Source organism: Eretmochelys imbricata, chromosome 6 (genome assembly GCF_965152235.1).
Source record: "Eretmochelys imbricata isolate rEreImb1 chromosome 6, rEreImb1.hap1, whole genome shotgun sequence".
Lineage (NCBI taxonomy): Eukaryota > Metazoa > Chordata > Testudines > Cheloniidae > Eretmochelys > Eretmochelys imbricata.
The window spans coordinates 48813331-48838182 of record NC_135577.1 but is presented as its reverse complement, the minus strand read 5'-3'; the positions used below and the strand labels follow the sequence as shown (position 1 = coordinate 48838182).

At 41.3% G+C, this 24852-nt stretch overlaps 1 protein-coding gene across 1 annotated transcript in view; it reads right to left on the bottom strand.

Moving 5' to 3' along the window:
• The window catches only part of NADSYN1 (NAD synthetase 1), a 28989-nt gene that overhangs the window by 3262 nt on the left and 875 nt on the right, over window positions 1-24852 (bottom strand). Inside the window, exons 2-20 of the mRNA XM_077818501.1 lie at window positions 24328-24388; window positions 23697-23813; window positions 21640-21693; window positions 21113-21202; window positions 20482-20533; window positions 19650-19738; window positions 15038-15155; window positions 13763-13894; window positions 12904-12978; window positions 12569-12693; window positions 10033-10081; window positions 8361-8463; window positions 6950-7118; window positions 6399-6534; window positions 6036-6142; window positions 3880-4011; window positions 2764-2833; window positions 1800-1928; window positions 583-759 (exon numbers count right to left, since the gene is read on the bottom strand). Of these exons, the coding sequence (XP_077674627.1) occupies window positions 583-759; window positions 1800-1928; window positions 2764-2833; window positions 3880-4011; window positions 6036-6142; window positions 6399-6534; window positions 6950-7118; window positions 8361-8463; window positions 10033-10081; window positions 12569-12693; window positions 12904-12978; window positions 13763-13894; window positions 15038-15155; window positions 19650-19738; window positions 20482-20533; window positions 21113-21202; window positions 21640-21693; window positions 23697-23813; window positions 24328-24388 (1985 nt within the window). The remainder of the gene's footprint in view (window positions 1-582; window positions 760-1799; window positions 1929-2763; window positions 2834-3879; window positions 4012-6035; window positions 6143-6398; window positions 6535-6949; window positions 7119-8360; window positions 8464-10032; window positions 10082-12568; window positions 12694-12903; window positions 12979-13762; window positions 13895-15037; window positions 15156-19649; window positions 19739-20481; window positions 20534-21112; window positions 21203-21639; window positions 21694-23696; window positions 23814-24327; window positions 24389-24852) is intronic.

The following is a 24852-nucleotide window of genomic DNA, read 5'->3' as shown; positions in this document are numbered from 1 at the left end:
TCTTAATGTTAAGGTTGTGACTGAAGCCCCCCAAAAGCCAACAAAACCATAGTTACAGCTACCACTTGATCCTTTACACACCTCACAGTGGCCAGTCTAAAAACAGTTGCTATATCCAAGCATGCAAAGTCAAATTAATCCCCGGTGTAACTCCACTGACTTCAAGGTTCAAAGAGGGGATTGCTGTAAAGGAAGATGGGCAGACACCTTTACTCTGAATTTCCCAGCTCTTACTGAATTTGTCACACCATTTTAGGTCCCAATCCTGCAATGAGGTCCATGTAGATGGACTCCTGTTACTGTGTGCTGGCCCGTTGCTCTGAATGGGCATAGAGTTCATAAGCATAGATCAGTGGTCCCCAAACTTTTCACAGTTGTGTCTCCCCTTCACCCTGTTTCTTCTTCCCCATCTTACCCCCTGGGAGCTGTGGCAAGGCTCTGGGGTGGGGATACCCGGACAGAGGTAAGATCTCCTAAGAATTAGATCATAGGAATCTATGTCTATGTAGACATACTGGAACTGGGCTTATCATATCACAAATGATTTAAAATAAACCTAGAGCAGAAGTGAACCATGCATACCTGTTTATCTATAGACCTGAACTGCCAGGACCAGGTAGAGTTGTAAAGAAAAGGTCTCAAGTCAAATCGGTTGTCCTCAGGACTGTAGTTTTCAGCATGATAGGCAGGTGTGAGGGTGGTCATTTTATGTCTGTTAATTGAGTACATCCTGAAAAAATGCTTAACCTTGGATGCCACCTGGTGTACAAAACACATAGTTTCAGGTCAACTGAAATGTCTCAGAACTGAAACACAATTCTAGATGAGCAAGTTACTCTGGAGTGAGCTAATTCACAAATCCAAATGTATATATATCAGTTAGCACTACTAATGTATGTTACCACAGAGGAAGTGAGGCATGTAATATGCATTTAAAGTATCAGAATGCACAAAAGTGTCACAATGAAACACATCTATACTATTTTGCTGTAAATGTTTCTTATAAGGGAGAAGATGGATACCCCAGGGTTTGGGACACTGGCCTGCATAGGAGACCCAAATTTTATTCCCTGCTCTGCCACAGGCTTCCTGTGTGACCTTGGGCAAGTCACTTAGCTTTTCTTTGCCTCAGCTTCCCATCTGTAAAATGGGAATAATAGGACTTTCCTACCTCACAGAGGTCCCAGAAAGGGCACTGCCAGGATAAAAGCAAGTGCCCATTGAAATGTCATGGAAATGACATCCCTCCAACCAACTCTGTCACAGGATATATGGATGTAGATTTCTTTTAGGTGTTTTGAAAATCAAGAGCCACCTTCTCTCTTACAATATATTCATGGCACATCCATTAGCTTCAATGGGGGTTGGGCACATATCAGGGAAGGCAGAATTTGGCCATGCATGTATAGATCTAAAACTAAACAAACAGTTCCCTTCAGAATACCTAAGTGTTGATCTAATAGTCTGCAGTATAGACAAAAGGCTGGAATCACTCTAGGATCTGTGCCAGCTTGTACAAGCAGAAGAACATCTTCTGGGAAGCAGAAAACAGCAAAATGTAACACAGAGAGTGGGCAGTGAGCGTGTGATCAGTGTCGGTGGACAGGTTTCCACAGAGAGATTTCTCTTGAAATTTGGTCTTTTCTCCTTTAACATGTTATGACCTCTCTAGGGTATTTCTAAATACAAGAGACTGATTAAGCTGTTCCTCTTAAGTTATGAAAACTACATGTGATCTTTTTCCAAGCGTAAATTCTGTTAATGGAGGATTTTAAACGCAAGATTTTTTTAATTTTTACCTCTCTTGGGGTACAGATCTCCTTCCACATATTGATCAGCTTACAAAACATGCTGTAAGGTCCAGCCTTGGCCATCTTCCTTAGTTTTCCATAGACTGAGAGCTCAGTGTATGTCATCCCCATATCTTCCTGAAATCACACACACAAAAAGGGCACTGAAAATGTATAACATGAGTCAGAATGAATTATTTTAGAGGAGACTATAATACATTTAGTTAATCAGAGAAATACTAAATTGAAAAACCAATCTCCATTTAAAATAAGGACTGCAATGGAATTTCAGAATTGTTGTATGGGAATATATTACATCTAGCTAGCAAGAGCACTTCTTGAATAAAAAGGATTTTTCCTTCTGTGGTATTTGAACACAGGCTTCATATCAGCAAGCTAAACCTAGACGTTGGCCTTCTGCTTGAAAACAAGAAACTAAATTGTGCCGTGACTTACCTTCCACCGTCCTAGAAACACAGTACAGTTCCCTAGAATTTAGACCAGCTTTGATTTCAATGGTGTTCATAAGTTTGAACAGTGATCTCATATGCAACTAAATAAATAAAATGAGGAAACAAAGTTCTGGGGCCAATATTTCCAAAAAGTGACTAGTGACTTTGAGAGACTCCCATTTTTGGGGGGCCTTGAGAGGCCTTAAAGCGGACTGATTTGCAGAAAGGGCTATGCCCTCACCCTCTCAAATACAGGCCCCTTACAGATATCTTGAGTGGAGCACCAAAACTCAAGGCATCCAAAAACACCAGTTACTTTTGAAACTCTTGGCCTGTATAAACAAGTCTTCTGCCAGATATTAATGTTTACAGAGCTGTTTTGTGGAATGGCTTATGAGACCATTCAAAGGGAGAGAAACTTATCTTGGTCATAGTCCGGCGATGCTGCCCCTCTCCACTACTGAAAAAATACAAGTTGTGAATAAGGCTTACCAGAGCTTTTTAAAGTCACTGCCCATTACCTCATCAGTTTGAGACAGTTGTCCATCCGCAAGGGGCTCTAACTCTGCAGTTGGTGGAGCGGACATAATACTGTGTAGGAAAAAGCATTCATTCAAACCAATCACGTTAGCTGCTAAACATCAAGTGCTTTATTTAAGTCCATTTCGGGAGCACAACCTGCAAAATGACCGTGAAAAGAAAATGGGACATCTACTAGACTACTGCTATTTGTGCCAAAAGTTCTCCCAGGTGCACAGGGTGATGCCTATAGTAAAATCATAGTCATCATATATTTGCCTGAATCAAATCTGAGTATAAATGGAATAAGGACCTCAGGATTCAAGCACAGCAACAATCAGTTATGCAACTGAAGTTTTCAATAGTTTGTGCTACATTCACAGAAACAGCAAACAGTCTTGCATCCATCTAAATCCCTGTCCAGGCTATGCTGAAAAAGAGCTTAGCCTTGCCTACAATGAGTTTTTGCCAAGAGTCTCTCACGGTTGAAGCTCCCCTGATGGTAACAACATTGGGAAAGCTATTATAGAACAGCTCCTGAAGCTGACCACATTAACACCGTCCCATTTAAATAACATCGTGTAAAAACTTAGGCCGTCACGGCAGCATTGTCTCCACTAGCACCCCCAATGGTGTTACGACCAGTTGGCGTTAGCAATGATAGAAGAAAAGTTGCCAAAAAATAAACCCTAGTGTAGACACAGCCCTAGTAGCAATCATGTTTAAATATAGTTTCTAGAACATTTATGACACAACTTCCTTGACAAATATTCACTTGGATGTATTTTGCAAGAACCATCATATATCCTTGTTTTAAAGCTATGCTAAAGACAAAAGAAATTTGGTAGGTATAGATGGCCAATATTAATAGTGCTACTAGGCTGCCTGGGTTTCAGAGAAAAATCTCTGTCCACACTAATAAGGAAAAATGTACTAGCTGCAACCACATTTAAACACGGAAGTTATTATTATTTATCACATGTATTACAGTGGCATCAGAGATTCAGAATTGGGGTTCCTTTATGTTACAGATGAGCACACACTGTAGGAGAGGAAGAGGAGTATGGATGCTAGCACAGTTTCACCAGTAACCAGTAAATCATTACTTTACCACTCACCTTCTGAGTGCTGTAAGCTGGAAGTTTTCCATACAATACTGTATGAAATTTCTCAAGTCAGTCTTGCTGATTCCACCAATAGGATTTATATCAGCACTGGAGCAATCGTACTTAGTCAAGTATCCGTGAAGACTGAAAGAGAATAAGGAACTTTATATAACAACCAAAATCCTAGAAATAGGGCCTTTTATGTTTTCATGTGTATTTATAAGGCTATCCGTTTTTTAAAGTCATTGGGACATTAAGGGGTAAACTGATTAATGTTCGGACATGGTAGTGCTACTCTAATGATCATTAGGTCTCTGGCAGGGAGGTGATAATATTTTAATACCTACTGCAACCGCAGTTAGCATTGTATGTATTAATAAAATAATAAAATAAAAACAAAATGAAGACTGTATTTTCTGAAGCAATGTAGGCTGACTGCCTCCCAGGACTAGCACAAGCCACTTCTTAGGGCCCTTCCCTCTTGAGGTCTCAACTTTCCTGGATAATCCAACCACTCAGAGACTCACCTGATCTCACCTTCTTGGGAAATCAGTGGGGTAAGTAATTTACAGGCTACTCTGTGGAGAGGCAAGATGGTCCAGTGAATAGGACACTGAACTAGGACTTGGGAGCTGGGGGCTCCGCCTCTGAGCTTCACCATGACTTTGGGAAAGTCTCTGTGCCTCTGTTTGGACTGTAAACTCTCTGGGCAGGGATAGTTTCAATGCACAGTGTGTCTGTACAGAGCCTGGACTAAAGGGGCCCTGATCTTGGTTGGGGTCTCTAATGTCTACACTGCAACATAGGCCTATGCTTGAGCCCAGGCTTAAGCCAATGCCTCCTTGTGTCTGCACTCCAATTACGCTGACCCAGGGTCCCAGGACTCTGCAGAGCTCTAGGGTCAAAGCTCTAGTCAAACCAGGACCAGGGTCCAAGCCCTATTGCTTCGCAGTGTAGATGCAGGGCTGCTTGACTTGGGTCCTGGAACTCATCCAAAAGTATCCCACAATTCCATGGGACAACTTCCTTAGTCCTCTCTATCCCAACAATCTGTAGTCCACGCTACTGAAAAGGGAAGCCACTCCCCGCTACCCTTAGCGAACAGTAGCAGCTCAGGTCAGCATTAACCCATTCTCTTCTGATCACCCATCTACAAGCACACCATCAGAGAGCCTCCTGGGTTTGCAATGGGTTTGGTGGGCTATTCCTGTAACAACAACCCCTCAATTCTCCAGCATGTAAAACATGCAGGGCAGGCAGTAAAGTTTTCCCACAGTGCAGCACAGTCCTAGTGCTAGAGTGGCCACATTTTAGGAGACTTTGGGATATGGTAACTTTGACTCAGGTCTGCGCACTGCAGTGTGGATGCCCGAGCCCTAGGTTAGAGCATAGGGTAGACAAGTCTTAATATAGGGTTTAAATACAATGTAGACACTTAAGCCCAGGGTTCTGTAACACAAGTCAGCTAACGTGAGTCCCACTAACCCTGGGCTTACTTAAATATGTCTGACTGTTGTTTTGTATTACACTGCAGTGTATTCACGCCCAACTCCCACATTTACAACTTGAGGATCTGCAAACTGTAAATCTAACTGTGATGCCTCCACCAACCAATGAAGCAGGGCATTTCACACAAAAACAACTAAAATACTGCCTTACTTACCTCAATAGCAACTAAAATCCCACCTTTCCAGGCTCCCATGGTCACAGGTCACCTTTATCCTTTGTGATGCCCCACCATACTATGACCAAGCTACTAAACTTGGTCCTGATTTTTTTAAATATATGGCATGGCTTCCAAAGTTGTTGGGGGTTTTTTGTTTGTTTGTTTTTTAAGTCTCTAATAACAAAGTCATCAAAAGACACAAAATATTAGTGTCACTTTTGTTTTCTATTTACTATATGGGTCACCTTCGCTACTGAAGGTTGCTGAGAAAGGAACAGCTGTTCTTTTTATCAAATGACTGCACCAATTCTCAAATGGGCATCTAAAAAATGTCGACTGATTTGGTTCAGTTCATAGTTTCATTGATTCCAGTACACTCATTTTATTCTTAAATTAAGTATATTTCCTGGGGCATTGGTATATACTGGCATACAGTGGAGTTACAAAAGACTGCAGTGAATTTGACTTCCGATGACTTAATAGATTTCCAATATTCGCCCACCTTTCGTCCACATTGGCTGATCCGAGCACTAGAAGCCCGCCAGACATCCCGCGAGCCCAGTGACTCAGCTGAGCAAACAAGTAGGCAAGGACCATTCTTATTCTAGCCTACAAATCAAATTGAGAAATAAAGCAGATTTACAAAGCAAACTACTTTCTCCTTCATAACACAGAATTCAAAGTCAAATTAAAACATCCACTAATAACTACGATGAGCCCAATATACTTCAGAACTAAGCCACATGTAGAACTGCGGTCTCCACAGGTGACTAGTGAACACCGCATCCCAGTGTCACTTAATCCCCAAATGTTAGTATAAGAAGGATTATGTGGGCTGGATCCTTTGGGGAAAACAAAAGCATACCTGCACATTCTGTAGTGCCAGATTTTCCCTGCTGCTCCCTCCACAGACACGAAACTGGGGAGATCTGCCCATCACCATACTGAAAATCCCCACAATGGCTTTCACTGCCACATCTATGTTTAGATTTATATGATAGCTGAGAAGATTACAAGCACAAGTAAATCACTTTGCATGCTTCGGACTAGGTAAAACAGTATAAAACAAATGATTTTAACTTTGTCTTCCTTATGTGAAGAAAATAAGCAATCCCTCAATTCTCTAGCATGTAAATCAAGGACACAGGGGTAAGGCACTAAAGCCTGCCACCACCTAATATCTGGCTTCTAGACTTGGGGAGCCTGGAGCGCAGACTTTTCAAGTTCAGTTGATTGGTTTCCCTGTTCTTCCCCAATGTTTCTAATGCCCACCCCCACACATACACTCAGGTATTAAGGCTGTAATATTCTACTTACCACCCTTATTACTCAGATACTGGTCTTTTAGAAAACCTGAAGCTGTATATGAAATCTTAACTGCAACATTATTTAATCCAAGCATTTCTTATTCTATACCTGCCTATTTGTTCAGCCAACAATTTGGCCCTGTTGTATGTATCCTGGGAGGAGTTCTCGCTAGCCATGTAACAAGTGGTGAAGATATGTCCACAGAATTCCTGGGAATCCTCAGGAGTGTAGGTCTCATCATTCACTATCCTACGTACGTCGGCCAGCACATCTTGATCTGCAGGAAATCCAGTAAAAGGAGAAAGGAGATGAACCATCACAGACACTTTGTACTACTGCTAATTATATTTTGCTCTTCCACAGCATGAATCATTAGAGAATTTCAAAGCACTTTACAATCATAAAGGAACTAAGCCTCACAACAGCCCCTCACAAAATAAGGTAACACTTCATTTGCTGGCATTTCAAACGTTCTCAATTCCATCAAAGAGAATTATTGAGTTTGCTGCTGGTTTTGCGTCTATAAATATAAAAAAGTTTTGTCCCATGTATTACAAAGAGGCTTCATAAAGGATGAAATGCTAATCCAGTACAAAGGACTAGCTCAAAGTTTATGAACTATTTCAACACAATTTCAGGGCTTAACTTTCCTTAAGCACATGTGTGAGACTTAAGCGCTGCTTAAGAACTGTGCTGGCCGACGTACACAGTTGAATTTCACCCAAAATGAATAAACTCTCCCACAATAAACTGGAACACCAGACCCAAACATCCCAAAGTTTGGATAGTAAATCCAAAGAATAATCCAGATCCATGGCTGTGTATTCTATGCACTGCCCATAAGTGAAGACATGCACTACACATGTAGCTACACACGGCAGCGACAGGCCCTGGCAGTGGAAGGCGGTGGGGCAAGGCTCTGGTAGCTCCCCTCTGCCAGAGCCCTTCCCTGCTGTCATCTCCTGCTGAAGCCTTTCCCTGCTGCTCTTCCCCCTTCTCCCTGCCCCCACTGCAGCTTTACACTATGGCAGGGAAAGGCTCTGGCAGCAGGGAGGCAGTGGGACACTACACTGTTAAAAATAGCAGTGTTGACATGGGAGGCACTACTTGGGCACATAGAGAGTCAAGGTTCAGGCATGCTGGGCACTCTATTCTATTCACCTAAGCCATGCCTCACTATTTACACTGCTATTTATGCCCCCGCTAGCAGGCATGCTGCATGTGTACTCCACACGCCATAAGTGTAGACATAGCCTGAGTTTCATAGCTGACCAAACCCCATAAATACAATTTGGAAGATCTTTGAAATCTGGATCCACATTTTGGCTGGGTTTCTCAAAAGGCATCTAAGGCAATTAGCTACCACACTCCACTGAAAAGGTAGGGCCTGATCTCTGATTAAGCACATAACCAGTATGTTGCACCTTATGTACTGTACTAATGGCTAATATTCATTTACCTCTAACCATTAGCAAGCTTGATTACTTTGACAAGGACACACACACACACCCCAACTTACTTCCATTCTTGACTGCAAGGCAAACCTGGCGACACATGGAGTACACAATGCAAGCTGTAGCAGAGCTGTCAATTCCACCACTAAGTGGTAGGAGAAATCCTGCCTTAAACAGCAAACAATGGAAAAGCTGTGAGAACTGCCATTGTAAAAACATATTTTACCCTTCAGAAACAATATTTTGAGCCTATTCCTGCATCCTCCCTCAGCTGAGTTATGCATGCTCCAGCCAGCAGGGCCAGTCAATTCTGGTAGTACTTCATTGGAAAACAGATCTAGCAAAGCATTTCACCCTTTCACACCCTTATCACTTTGCATTGGCTAACCAAGCCAAGTCTCAGGTTAAACCCTTTACTCTGATGGCTAGAAAAAGCTGCTGAACAGGTCCTCACTCTCTAGTGTGGTTAAGGAAAGCTAATTAAGAAGGATGGAGTTCTTAGCATCCAATCCACTCTGTTTAATTTGGATCATTGCTTAATGTGATCCTCTGCTTATTTCAAAACACGATCTTTGGAATCAAACTGCTAGTATGCGTGTTTGGCACTTTTCTTTGTCCATCTACTTAAAATGGCTTTTGAGAAGTTGGAAGGTGCTTTTACCATTCCTGAGAAGGAATGGTAAAAGCAGTTACCTTGTAATGGATGCTGTATGTTTTCTTTATAGTTATGGACCTCCTATTTTTAGAGAGCTGTAACTGGCTAGTACTTTTTCCTGTGTCTCTGTAGGCTCTCAACTACTACTGAGATTTCATCTGTGTGCACGTTAGCAATGGTTGAATAGGTTGCAGATGCAATAAACTGGTGATGTGGGTTAAATCTTAAATTCACTGTCCTATTCATCAATAGTTTACATGATAGTCACCCTCCATTTTCATGTTACAGGGAAAGCATGAGTAATACACTTATCCCCATAACAGCCATAATGGGCCCAGTCTTACTCCCATAGAAGTCAATATGAGTTTTCTACTGGATTTCAATGGATGCGGGAGCAAGCCCAGAACTGGCATGAATACAAGCAACACAATTCAGTACTTGTGTGATAGGATTGCATTCATGTTGCTGTTGATTTTTTTTTTTTTTTTTTTTTTTGCTTAGGGTTAGGGATGAAAAGAGGGCCCAAAACCAAGCAGAAGCAAAAGAAAAAAATCAACAGCAACATGAATGCACAAAGAAAACAGATTCATGAATGAAGCTCTTAGAAGGAATTTCTCTTGAGGGATCCTAAACAATCTGGCCAGATTCAGTGCTGATTTACACCCTACACAATTCCATTGAGTTTAATCAGATTGCCGGGGTGCAAGTCAGCAATGAAACTGGTGTATTGTTTCTGGGGACAGTGTAGAAAGGTTGCCATTTTTTATCATGCCATTAAAAGTATGTTGCTTGCAGGAAACTGGAGCACCAACTTAGGTTACCAAAAAAAAACCCCCCCAAAAAACCCCCTTTGTCAATTTTTTTGTTTTGTTATTGAATTTAAAGAAAGCAGGACTGAGCACTAACAGATTTGAAGAGAACAGTTAGACATACCTTGAATAAGTGCTTTAAGCTTGAACTGAAGATACTAGTGAAAAGTCTCCCAGAATAATCTTGCTCTAAAGAGATCTAGGTAGAGGCAAGCTACCTATACTGTTCTTATGGTTAAAACATAGAAAGACAATGTTGAAAAGAGTTCTTACCTGCTCACTGCGTCTTAAGTAGTCCCAAAGCCAACATGCAGGGCCAAGGCTGAAAGTTACAAAATACAAATATTAGGGCTGTCAAGAGATTAAAAAAATTAACCATGATTAACCGTGCTATTAAACAATAATAGAATACCATTTATTTAAATATTTTGGATGTCTTCTACATTTTCAAAAATATCGATTTCAATTACAACACAGAATACGAAGTGTATATTGCTCACTTATATCTATTTTTAATTACAAATATTGCACTGTAAAAAAACAAAAGAAATAGTATTTTTCAATTCCCCCATTAAAGTATTGTAGTTGAACTTAGAAATGTAGAATTATGTACAAAAAAACTGCATTCAAAAAGAAAACAATGTAAAACTTTAGACCCTACAAGTCCACTCTGTCCTACTTCACATTCAGCCAATCGCTCAGACAAACAAGCGTGTTTACATTTGCAGGAGATAATGCTTTTCGCTTCTTACAATGTCACCTGAAAGTAAGAACAGGCATTCGCATGGCATTGTCATAGCCGGCGTCACAACATATTTACTTGCCAGATGTTCTAAAGATTCATATATCCCTTCATGCTTCAACCACCATTCCAATCCAAAGCAGTGTGGACCGACGTATGTTCATTTTCATCGTCTGAGTCAGATGCCACCAGCAGAAGTCTGATTTTCTTTTTTGGTGGTTCGGATTCTGTAGTTTCCGCATCGGCATGTTGCTCTTTTAAGACTTCTGAAAGCATGCTCCTCACCTCATCCCTCTCAGATTTTGAAAGGCACTTTAGATTCTGAAACCCTGGGTCCAGTGTTGTAGCTATCTTTACATTGGTACCTTCTTTGCATAAATCTCACATTGGTACCTTCTTTGCATTTTGTCAAATCTGCAGTGAAAGTGTTCTTAAGAACATAAGAACGGCCATACTGGGTCAGACCAAAGGTCCATCTAGCCCAGTATCCTGTCTACTGACAGTGGCCAATGCCAGGTGCCCCAGAGGGAGTGAACCTAACAGATAATGATCTAGTGATCTCTCTCTCCTGCCATCCATCTCCACCCTCTGACAAACAGAGCTAGGGACACCATTCCTTACCCAATGAACAACATGCTGGGTCATCATCCAAGACTGCTACAACATGAAATACATGGCAAAATGTGGGTAAAACAGAGCAGGAGACATACAATTCTCCCCCAAGGAGTTCAGTCACAAATTTAATTAACGCATTATTTTTTTAACGCGTGTCATCAGCATGGAAGCATGTCCTCCGGAATGGTGGCCGAACCATGAAGGGGTATATGAATGTTTAGCACAGGAGTGGCCAATCTGAGCCTGAGAAGGAGCCAGAATTTACCAATGTACATTGCCAAAGAGCCACAGTAATATGTCAGCAGCCACACCCATCCGCTAACCCCCTCCAGCCCCCAGCGCCTCCCGCCCACCAGCAGCCCTGCCAATCGACGCCTCCCACTCCCTCCCACCCGCTGCAATCAGCTGTTTTGCAGTGCGCAGGAGGCTCTGGTGCGGAGCAGGGAGGAGCGAGAGCATGACAGGCTAGGGGGAAGGGGCAGGGACTTTGGGAGAAGGGGTGGAGTGGTGGCAGGACCTCGGGCAGAGCAGGGGGTTGAGCAATGAGCACCCCACACCACACTGGAAAGTTAGCATCTGTAGCTCCAGCCTTTGAGTCAGCGACTATGCAAGGAGGTGCATATTAACCTCTGAAGAACCGCATGTGGCTCCAGAGCCACAGATTCACCACCCCTTGTTTAGCATATCTGACATGTAAACACTTGCAATGCGGGCTACAAAAGTGCCATGCGAACACCTGTTCTCACTTTCAAGTGACATTGTAAGTAAAACACAGGCAGCATTATCTCCTGTAAATGTACACAAACTTGTTTGTCTTAGCCACTGGCTGAACGTGAAGTAGGACTGAGTGGACTTATAGGCTCTAAAGTTTTACATTGTTTTGTTTTTGAATGTAGTTATGTAACAAAAAAAAAATCTACATTTGTAAGTTGCACTTTCACGATAAAGAGATCGCACTACAGTACTTGTATGAGGGGAGTTGAAAAATACTATTTTATCATTTTAAGAGTGCAAATATTTGTAATAAAAATAAAATATAGTGAGCACTATACACTTTGTATTCTGTTGTAATTGAAATAAATATTTGAAAATGTAGAAAAACATCCAAAAATATGTAATACATTTCAATTGGTATTCTATTGTTTAACAATGTAATTAATCGCAATTAACTTTTTTAATCGCGATTAATTTTTTGAATTAATCACGTGAGTTAACTGCGATTAATCAACAGCCCTAATAAATATTCCAGAACAGTTATAAGATAAGAACTATTTCATATTTAAAAATGCGTCTTTATTGATCTCCTTTGTTTAGACACTTCTCCACTAGGACTTCACACACCATCAAGAAATAATTTTAGTCTCCAAATTTTTTTAACCTTACCAATAAACTATGCAACAGACTATATTTTTATTTTGAGTAAATTCATTTCCCCACCTCATTTATGCCTACCAGATTTCTTCCTCAGGACTATGATATCTCCACTGGATTGGCTCACAGGTAGGTACACATATATCATCAGAACACGACAGAGCAAAATTCACTTTTATTCTGGGATAGGAATTCACTTTGCTTGCCTAATTAACAGAACAGAACATTTGGGAAGTCATCAGTTTTAATGTAGCATTTATCTATAAAAGCATGTTCCCAGATAATACTGGAATTCTGGAATACTGCAGAAACCAAAGTATTTCAACAGTCTCTTTCAATAATTAAAAATGTGTTGACTCAATGACTTATTGAAATTCATCAAAGAGCACAAGTTCACACATTTGAAGAATGCTTACCTCTAAGTTACGACATGAAATTTCTGCCCTATAACTTCGAACATCTTCCAAATCCAGTGTAGCAACCAAGACTTCCTGGGGAAAGGCATTTAAAATTAGACCTCTGACACAGGTACAGAATGGCTTTTCAAACCCAAATATATGGTACAAAGAACTGTTTTAAAAGGGATACAGCCATTTCCACTGTAGATATTTCCTGCTCAATCTACTCATGAGTGAAAGACCAGTGACTTCAATAGGATTCCTCATATGAATGAAATAAGAACAATTTATACTGAATGCACTGGACAATAAACTATCCCACAATCTCTACATGAGAAAGTTCATACTGACTTAACAAATTTCTTGTTTGCATAAGGGTTTGCAAAATTAAGCCTATAATTATTACATTCTAATTGACACCTTTGTGTCCAACTGCTTAAATAAGCACATATAAACCAACAAGGCCTGCTCCTCAGCACAATATCCAAACCTCCAGGCCTCGTCTACATGAGGCTTTTCAGAAATTCTTCCCCTCCTGCAGCTCCATCACTGCAGACAAAAAAAGAAGTGCTGGTGTGGATTGGGGGCAGGCAATTATTTTACCAATGTGACATCTAGACCCCCTTGGAGCAGGGTTGGATAACTTGGTAAAAAGGTACTTGCTTGGTCTACATTAGGGCATCCAGCCAACCTAGCACCAATGGAATTGAACCTGTGCTAGACCAATGGCGGGAGAATTTCTGAAAAGCCTCAGCATAGAAGCAGTCCCACTGACTTCACCTTGCAACAAGGTCTGAGAAAAGGATAGCAATGCCAGGCTGAGGGAGACCAAGGAGTGAAATGAATCTCACAGTGTCAGTCAGCCTGAGTTTATTACCACATCATTCAGTGAAAACTGGGATCCTTGAGCAATAGTGTCTCCATTCATAGAAATCATGGCACAACCATCATAGTACAGACGATCACCATCACAGCCTTTCTGATTGGCTAAGACATAAATCCCACCATTCTAAGAAGAAAAAAAATGTATTATATTTTTTCCCAAAATATAACAGTTTGAAAACTATGGAATGTTAAAAGGCAAAACTACTGGTTTCTTTTGACCCCACCCCCAAAGTCCACTCTCCGTCTTTACATTGTGGCTAATTTAGGGACCATTCCTTCCTTTTCATTTGAAAAAAGTGCTCAGCACTTTGTAGGGCCCTGTGAAAACAAATAATACAACACACTGGCTACATATGTTACATCTCCCTCAGATGGCTGTTACCGCCAGATGGAGTTGCCCCTTTAGTTCAAGCAGTAGAGGCCTATACTTTAGAACTGAAATTCAAAATTCAGGATGTGGGGGTGTTACAAAAACAACAATTCTTTATAACAGAGGGCTTGGCAAAATGAGGAAGAAATTATGTTTGGATGTCTTGGGGCACAGCTGACATTGTTAAGCAAGCAAAGCATGTTAAATTACTATGAAGAGACAGTCATACACATACACATAGCAATCACTTTTCATGGCTTAGCTTGCCATTCATGGGTTTGTTTCCCCCTCACCCCAATCTCTATTAAAAACAAATCTAGTTTTTGCCTAATGACTGAATATGTCTTTTTTCTTTTAAAATAAGGTGAGTTTTAGATATAAAAAATGCAAAATGTCTTAACATCTTTATTTTTAAAAAATAATTTCCTTGAGAAAAAATCATCATCTTGCTCATCTCCACGGCAGTTATAAACCTCTGAAGGCAAAAGGATAAGGTGCGGTGGCATAAAGTGGATAAAACATTTCATGCTTTCAACAGTAAAATAATTAGTCACTTTGAATTACTCTTGTCATTGAATTGTCTCTTTATTGTTATAGTTTTTTGTTTGTTTGTTTTTTTAAAAAAGGAACCAAGATAGAGAAGAATCAAAGGTGCCCAATCTTTGGATCTCACATCCCTGGGGCTTGGTTTAATTAAATACATCCTGGTTTAAGATTTTGCTGACTCTCCTTGGTAGATATATATGAAAAGAAGAGGACGACAGATTCAGCTTTCCAATGCCATCAAGCTTAATTACTAGCACAGGCGCAACACTATGCCCTGTCAGAGTAGAGGAGACTACCCTGAAAAACTGGGCTAAGTAACGAAAAGATGAGTTGGTCTTTAAAAAGACCTACCTTTGCTGTTGCAGAATTTACCACATTCACACGGGTGTGAGCTTTCCGCAGCACATGGTGACTCCCTGACGAATTAGTGAAGATCTCCACCCCATCAAGCCCCATTTCAATATGAGGGCTGTAAAAATAAACAACAGTACAATACTCATCTGGCATTTCCTCTGTGTCACTTAAAATTAGTGGCAACTAATGACAACTCTTTGCCATGCCTAGAGTAGTCCACTGCCAGTTTAATATGTGTCTTGGTTAGTTCAAATAATGGACATATTTGCTAAAGCATCATATTTATTTCCCTGCATAGCACTATTCCTTTGTCATGGATGGACTGGTTCCCAGAGAAAAGGAGGGGCTTTGATCATCAAATGCCATCCTTCTAATTCAAAGGAAGTCACCTGTTCCTATATCTGAATATCTTGATCCCAGCGAAGCAAAAAGATAAGATGATCCTTCTTTGAGACAAAAGAAGATTTCTAACATTGAGGGAATTAAAGCATTCCTCCAAGGTCCATAGATCTCCTCTCTCCTTCTCAGCAAACCCCACAACACAAATAGATCGACTACAGTCACATGACATGGAAATGAGAAAACGAGCATGTTGCATTTTTTAAAAAATTATTTTTATAGGAAATTGGTTGAAAATATACTGATATTAAAAGGACAATCAAACACGTTTGAAAATTTTGCACCTTCTATAGCTACAAGGAACAAAGGATGACTAGAACTGAAAGAGTTTAGAGAAACATTTACATTTTTTTTCCTATTTGTTTAATTTATGCATCTGACAGCATTTTGTATTATAGTCAGTTTCACTGTTTCCCCTGCATGTCAATTAGTTCCCCAGTCCTGCCTGCTAATCTGAAAAGACCTGGACCCTAGGTAGTTTCTCCCTTGTAAAGAATTTTAAACCTCTACAGGAGAACAGAAAAAACTCTTATAAAAAAGTCTAAGGAATTTAAAAATTAAAACAACAGAATTCAGGACACACTATTTAAAGGGCACTTAACTGTGCACTAGAATTTACTTTCCCCATAAGCAGGAAAGAAATTTCCAGAGCCTCAACTGAATACCCTTTAAATAGTATGTCTTGAATTTTGCATGTCCTGAGTTAGCTTCAGCTATTTCGCTATGCACTGCCTGCACTATTAAATTTAAAAAAAATAAAACTGATCATTAAAAATGAATAAAACCTAAATTAAAGAGTGAATAATACACCTGTAGGTGAGTGTGCAAGTGATATCATGAGGGAGGTAAAATTCTGCAGTGTGGAAATTAGTTAGGTTCTCTGAATATGGTACAATGATTGGGAGTCTCCTTTGCAGATAAGTGGCCTGATAGTAATCTCACTTACACCACTGTGATGTTAAAGAATTTCTCTTGATTTACACCAATGTAAGTAACACCACTATCAGGCTCATCATTCGAGTGTGACATTCTATACCTTGGGAGAATGTGCTGTAACCCTCATATTCCTCATTTCCATATAATCGTGATCTTACGTATAAAGCATGCCTTGTAAGGTATCAGGGGAAAGGTTATCTGCTGCTCAATCCATTTCTCTATCCATATATGTATATCATTAATTCATATGAAGTTATGAGAATTGTGTTGTATGGTGGTCACTAAAGCATGCTGTAAGTTGGGGAATCAGCCAGACATTAGCTCCCCAGAGGCAACAGCAAGGAAAGTAACCAACGCCCAGGTGCGGTGTCAAGCAAGGGAGCTACGATGCAATGACTCAACTGCACGAGGCCACACCAGGGGAATTGATCAACCTTGCTTGAAGAGACTAAGGGCATGGCTACACTGGAAACTTTCAAAGCGCTACTGTGGGAGCGCTCCCGCAGCAGCGCTTTGAAGTGTGCGTGTGGTCGCGCACGAGCGCTGGGAGAATACTCTCCCAGCGCTCCTGGTAATCCACCTCCACAAGGCGATTAGCTCAGAGCCTGTCCACACTAGCGCTTTAAAGCACTCAGATGTGCTGCACTCAGGGGGGTCATTTTTCACACCCGTGAGCCAGCAACTTAGAGCGCTATAAAATGTAAGCGTAGACAAGCCCTTATGCTCACCTGACTCGGGGGGGAGTGAAAGGGAGCAGCAAAGCCAAGAGGGAGGAAAGGACATGATAAAAGGGAGAGGCATTTGCCATGCTGCTCTCTCTCTTCCACCTCCATCTACAGGCACCACCAAGCGACTGAAGCGCCGATCAAAGGGAAGAGCCTGGCTGAAGAGCAGCCAGCCTATGGTGAGAACCATCTAAGTTTGTAAGGACACTGAAAGGGTTAAGAACAGCATTAAGAATGCGTTTTGCTTTTATTTTATTTATTATTTATTCTGACTTCTTATGCTTTGATTTATAATTACTTTAAATCTATCTTCATAGTTAATAAATCTGTTTATTCTACCTGAAGCAGTGCATTTGTTTTGAAGCGTGTCAGAGACTCCCCTTGGGAGAACAAGCCTGGTACATATCAATTTCTTTGTTAAATTGACGAACTTATATAAGCTTGCAGCGTCCAGCAGGCATAACTGGACGCTGCAAGACGGAGGTTCCTATGGTTGTTTCTGGGACTGGAGATATTAGCTAGTGATATTCACTTGCAAGTAGCTTGGAGCAGCTTACATGCCAGAGGCTGTGCATGAACAGCCCAGGACTGGGGGTTCTCACAGCAAAGCAGGGTAAGGCTGGCTCCCAGAGTCAAGGATTGGAGTGACCTAGCAGATCACCGATCTAGATAACACCAGGTGGGAATGTTGCAATGAGTATCTTTCCTAATTCTTCAAAAGACACACAAAACCATAGTGGAAAAGTTTGGTTCCATATGTATTATCCTGGAAGACACTGTAGTACAATGAAACTCCTGATACATAAACTGGTTAATTAAAACTCTCAGGTTTATCTGTCATCCCAAGGAGTGACTTGGGCACACAGAGTTCTCAACACTGAAACTGTAATACATAAAGACAACAAAATTCTTTGTCCCATTTACTTAGACCCCTCCCCCACATGCATTTCTTGCTCCTTGTTATGTTTTGATAATCCAAGTTATGCCGGTACTGTCTGAAAGATTTTTTCCATAGAAGAACATTAACTGAGCTTTGCAGAGGCACCTCTCCTTCTGGCAGCTTCAGGACATGTTTCATCCTGTTTTTCATTCATCTCTTTGTCTTCATAGAATCATAGAATATCAGGGTTGGAAAGGACCTCAGGAAGCCATCTAGTCCAACCCCATGCTCAAAGCAGGACCAATCCCCAACTAAATCATCCTAGCCAGGGCTTTGTCAAGCCTGACCTTAAAAACCTCTAAGGAAGGAGATTCCACCACCTCCCAAGGTAACCCATTCTAGTGCTTCACCACCCTCCTAGTGAAAAAGTTTTTCCTAATATCTAACCTAAACCTCCTCCACTGCAACTTGAGACCATTGCTTCTTGTTCTGTCATCTGCCACCACTGAGAACAGTCTAGATCCATCCTCCTTGGAACCCCCTTTCAGGTAGTTGAAAGCTGCTATCAAATCCCCCCTCATTCTTCTCTTCTGCAGACTAAATAATCCCAGTTCCCTCAGCCTCTCCTCATAAGTCATGTGCTCCAGCCCCCTAATCATTTTTGTTGCCCTCCACTGGACTCTTTCCAATTTTTTCCACATCCTTCTTGTAGTGTGGGGACCAAAACTGGACTCCAGATGAAGCCTCACCAGTGCCGAATAGAGGGGAATGATTACATCCCTCAATCTGCTGGCAATGCTCCTACTTATGTAGCTCAAAATGCCATTATCCTTCTTGGCGACAAGGGCACACTGTTGACTCATATCTAGCTTCTCGTCCACTGTAACCCCTAGGTCCTTTTCTACAGAACTGCTGCATAGCCACTCGGTCTGTAGTGGTGCATGGGATTCTTCCATCCTAAGTGCAGGACTCTGCACTCGTCCTAAGTGCAGGACTCTGCACTCATCAGATTTCTTTTGGCCCAATCCTCTAGTTTGTCTAGGTCCCTCTGTATCCTATCCCTACCCTCCAGCATATATATACCACTCCTCCCAGTTTAGTGTCATCTGAAAACTTGCTGAGGGTGCAATCCACGCCATCCTCCAGATCATTAATGAAGATATTGAAGAAAACCAGACCCAGGCACTCTGCTTGATACCGGCTGCCAATTAGACATGGAGCCATTGATCACTACCCATTAAGCCCAATGATCTAGCCAGCTTTCTACCCACCTTATAGTCCATTCATCCAGCCCATACTACTTTAACTTGCTGGCAAGAATACCATGGGAGACCGTATCAAAAGCTTTGCTAAAGTCAAGGAATAACATGTCCACTGCTTTCCCCTCATCCACAGAGCCAGTTATCTCATCATAGAAGGCAATTAGATTAGTCAGGCATGACTTGCCCTTGGTGAATCCATGCTTACTGTTCCTGATCACTTTCCTCTCCTCTAAGTGCTTCAGAACTGATTCCTTGAGGACCTGCTCCGTGATTTTTCCAGGGACTGAGGTGAGGCTAACTGGCCTGTAGTTCCCTGGATCCTCCTCCTTCCCTTTTTTAAAGATGGGCACTACAATAGCTTTTTTCCAGTCATCCGGGCCTCCCCCGATCACCATGAGTTTTCTTACCTTTTTGGTGCCCACAGCTCTTCACAGATTTCACTCCCGAGGCATGTATCTTTGGTTGCTAGCACTGCATCACCAAAGGGAACAGTTTCCTGAAGTAAACAGAGAACACAGACATGCATGTTTAACAGGGGGCATTGCCTTATAGGAGTTAAAAAATTAATCCCCAAAAAATAAAAATATTGAACTACATAAAATTAGTATCAAAGCAAAAGCACAATGCACATTCTCTAATCTCAAACTGATTTTACTTCGAGATAGGCCCAAACTGAAAAATCCAGATCAGGTTCTTACCTCTCCCAGAGTTCCAGTGGTGTTAGGAGCTAGGGTTTTGGTTCAGGCTCATCTCTTTTTAATTAAAGATCCTGGAAAACAGGGGTAGCCCATGCAGTTCTAGAAGCCACCCTCAGATTTAACAAAAAGGTGCGGCAATAAGTCAGAGCTGTCTACTTAGATCAAGATGGAGCACTTTGTGCTGTAACATGCAACTGCTGCAGGTTGCACCTGTGCATGAAGCAAGGAGAAAAATCTGTTCTATTTTGGGAAATTCAGGTATGATCCTCCAGCTCCTGGTAAGCAGCCAATGTGATCCTCTGTTGGGCAAACTTTGGACCCTCTTGCCTTGCCGCAGAACATTAACATTTAAGTAAATAAGGCTAAATTATTCACTCATTCTCACAAATAACTCAAACTTCACTGAAACCACTGAATTTGCACTATTGTCACTGACAGCTGAATTTGGCCTAACAGTTTTTACTGTCATTAAGTTCTTTTTGATTAAGTTATGCCTAGTTGACACTAAAACAAAATCAGAAAACATATTCCTTAAACTCACCTGTCCTGTCACCTCCTGTATCATCCTGGGGAGAAAATATTCTTCCACAAACCTAAAACAATTATACAAATCAGCAATGCTCAGAAATAAATTTTCTGCTTGAACTCAATGCTACAGTCAATGCTAACCTGATGTTTCATAGAATTCGTCAGAAGGGACCATTATATCAATGCATGTGGATTGTGCCGCGAGGCGGCCAGAAATCCATGCTCCAGTCTTGAGGTAGAATCTTCTGTAAACATCTAGAGAAGATACCCAGCTGGAGGTGGGTTTAGATCCCTAAACAGGCTGGGGACCCTTCCAACCCTAGACTCCACGGAAAGGATTCTGCTTGGTTTGAAAGCAGTCAGGGGAAGTGGTATGGAGGGGAAGGACACTGCCACATTGGCAGCAGATTCTCTATTCTTTAAAGAGCCTCCCCTCCATGCATGGCTGTATGGGATACAAGTTTAGTCCTATTTAAAGAGCTTTCTAAATGAAATACCATTAGGTGGCTTAAATGAATTTCCCTTGCTGCTGAACCTGCAGTGGAAATAATGAATTGGCATGGGGATTTCAATCCCTTTGCTGTAACTGCAATGGCAAATCCATGCTTTTTAGCAGCCTCAGTAGTACATTGTACACAGCCCACCGTGCTCTGCTCCATGGGGTAAACCATCGAAGTTCCCTGTAATTTCCTGTATTTGCCAGTATCATCTTTGGCCTGATCAGAAGAATTTTCCTTTTAAAAAAAAAAAGGTGGGAGAGAGGGTTTAAGTACTTACACTGCAACAAAGGCAAACGAGTATTAAGAAATGCCAAGTTTCTATTTATTTTTTCAGTATGTTTACTTTGCATATTTGACAGCAATTAATATACAGTCATTTTCACTGTTTCCCCTTGCATAGTCGGCCTGTTTCAGCTTCCTCTCTTGGCTTCGTAGGTCCATCACACAGCAGTGGGAATCTTTGATGTTTACATTAAGAAGTAAGACGTGATTGTAAATAGAAAGTTCACAAAAATTGCCCATCTCTTTGAAATTAACAGGTATGAAGCTGGCGTTGCCCCTTTAAATATAAATGTGTTCACATATGATTTGTTTTCGATTGATAACTATATACAAAGAAGTTAACCTAACCTGTGACTATAAAAGGTATTATCTAGATAAGAAATACATACTTGTTTAAAAAGATCACTCTACAGTTGTAGCGAACATTTCTGCACATAACAGGCCTGTACAAAAAAAGAATCAGTGTTACCTGAAGCTAAGTTTATTAAATAAAACAAGCTGATTATTGAAAAACACTCCAATTAAAAATATCTACCACATTCCAGGAGATCTGCTGCAAATGTGATATATATTTTAGCATCCTTTGCCACATTTGACTGGTGTGGAATCTCCAGCGGTGTCAACAGAGTAGACAAGCTGACCTTATATATTTAATTTTAAAATGATGCAATTCAGAACCACTTAACCTAATACAGCACATAATTGAAAACATTTTCCCTAATGTCAATGTAAGGTTGCTTCTACTCATGAAAGTAGTTTCTCTGTGATAGCTAGTTAGGATCATAAAGCCCTTGACATATATTTATAAATAGAGCCTCAACATTCCTGGGATAGATGCAAGTATTAATCCCATTGGACAGATGGGTAAACTGAGATACAGAAAGATTGAAAGAATTGTATATGATCACACAATGAGTCCATGATCACCTAGAAATAGAACCCAGACTTTTCGTTTCCCAAGAGTATGCTCTAAATCCTAGTGATCCTTCCACTCAAATCTCTTTAAAAAAAGAATCATCAGAAATCTCTTTTTTTCTTCTGGATACAAACAGGGTCGTTTCACTATTTTTAAGTTTGAAAAATAAAAACCCCAGGTTTTTATTTTTTACTTTCATACTACAGCTCTTCCCATGTAAAAACTTCATGTGCAGGAGCAAAACTCCTGGTACTGTGTAGGATTCATACAGGGTTCATGCGCTTGGCAACATTCAGGGCACACCCAGAGTGTTGTATAGGAGCTGTGCACACACACCTCCTCTCAAGGGCATGAACCTTGGAATCTCGCCCAGATGACATGAACCGTGGGAAGCCTCCCAGGACTGGGCTCAAGGCCCGAGAGCAAGGAATGCGGTAGATAGAAATTGGTAAATAAGAATGTTAAACAAAGCCAGTGTATTCCTTTTATCTGTTGGAGAATGTAATGCGCGGGGGGAGAGAAAAGAATAAAGGAGAGAGTGGAAAGCTGACAGGCAGAAGTCCGTTGGCAGACCAGCCTGTTTGCTTGCTTAAAGCTTTGTGCTGTCTTGTCATTGAACCGCAACAGTACTGGACAACAACATTAAATACAGAGGATAAGTTTTCAAAAGTGCCTTTGTGACTCAGGAGCCCAAGTCCCATTTTTAAAATAACTTAGGCACTTTGAAGCCTAAATCACTTTTAAAATTGGGGCTTAGGAGTCTAAGTCATTAAGGCACTATTGAAAAATTTTCGTATCTACACCTACAACTAAGGTCAACTAGCTACATCATTTAGGGCTATGAAAAATTTCACATCCCATTCAATGTAGTTAGGTCAACCTAACCGTCACTGTATACCCTTCCTTCGACCAAGCTACCACCTCTTGATAGGGTGGATTTACTAAAGCAACTGAAAACCCCTTTCTGTTGATGTATTAAGTGTCTATGCTACAGTGCAGAGCAATGCTATGGCTGGGCCACTGTAGCTCTAGAGTACTTACTATCCAGTAGTGCCGGGGTGACCAACCTGCGGCTCCGGAGCCACGTGCGGCTCTTCAGAAGTGAATACGCGGCTCCTTGTCCAGGCACCGACTCCGGGGCTGGAGCTACAGGCGCCAACTTTCCAATGTGCCAGAGGTTGCCCACTGCTCAACCCCTGGCTCTGCCACAGACCCTGCCCCCACTCCACCCCTTCCCGCCCCCCCCCTGAGCCTGCCGTGCCCTCGCTCCTTCCCCTTCCCTCCTAGGGCCTCCTGCATGCCACGAAACAGCTGATCAGGAGGTACGGGGAGGTAGGGGGAGGCGCTGATTGGTGGGGCTGTGGGTGGGTGGGTGGGAGGCGCTAGGAGCAGGGGCGGGAGCTAGTGACATATAAATTCTGGCTCCTTCTCAGGATCAAGCTGGCCACCCCTGCAGTAGTGTCTGCTCAGGCACCCAGGTCACCTTTTTCCTGTGCAGCTGCCTCTTCATAATAAGTACACAACACTTACATTCCCACATCACAGATGATGTCTTGAGTGGCAGGAGATTCCAAAAGCTTTGCCAGAACTTCAAATGAATGTAAGAGTGTATCGGACTCATAATAGTGATCTGAACAGCCATAGCCACTGTGTACAAAAAGTTACAAAGCAAAAAATTCAGATGAGATCAGTAAGCCACTGCCACTTAAAATAAATAAAAACAACTCTCAAACAGATGGAAATTACACAGAGTACAAACAAACTATATAGTTTACCATTTACATTGGCAGCATTTAAAATTCTACAGTACTGTTGTTGAAGTATTCTTTTTCACAAAAAAATAACATGGTTTAAACTAAGAACAGAACTGAACATTACATTTACCATCTGGAATTTTCATTATAATACACTTAATAATTGATGCCACTGTGAGTTGTAAAACAAAGGACCCAATCCTGCACCCTTCACTACCATTAATACATTTTTGCTCATAAAGCCAACCCTGGGGTTTAAACTGCAATTTGCATACTATTACACAGAGTATTCTGCATTACGATTTGTTCTTGACCATTCATTGTTGTTTAGTTATTCTGTTGATGAGCAATATACACTTCTCCCCCTTGAAAAGATACCAAATATACAGGAATTAAGATGGTCTCACCAAATTTCAAGCTCTGGTCCAAGTCTGTATCTTGCTCCTTTGTATTTTGCTATTTCAATACCTATAAAATGGTAGGGTAGGGTGTGGGGGGGGAGAAGATGAGTCCATTCTAAACAGAAAACATTAAATGGTAATCTAACCTGTCAGCGTGCAGAGGGGATCCCAGTATTGGACATAAAGTCTCAGGTTGGTTTTAATAGTCTCCATCCATATAACAGTGTCATCCTGTAATCTTTTAGTCCTTTTGAAGTGTCACCATCCTTTTTGGCTCAAGTTTATTTAGAGGCAGATTTTTCAGAAGAGCTCAGTTTCCATTTAGCACCTTAACAAAATGGCCAGATTTTCAAAAGTGCTTAGCAATAATCATTCATTTACATACCTAACTGGGAGCAGAGCTCTTTTGAAAATCTAGCCATTAGAACCTTATAATGACAAAGGGAAGCTAAGAAAAAAGGAAATGGGTCAGAAGGGGCTGTACAAACTGAAGCAGTGGTTCGGTTCAGTGACTTCTACACACGTGAGGCT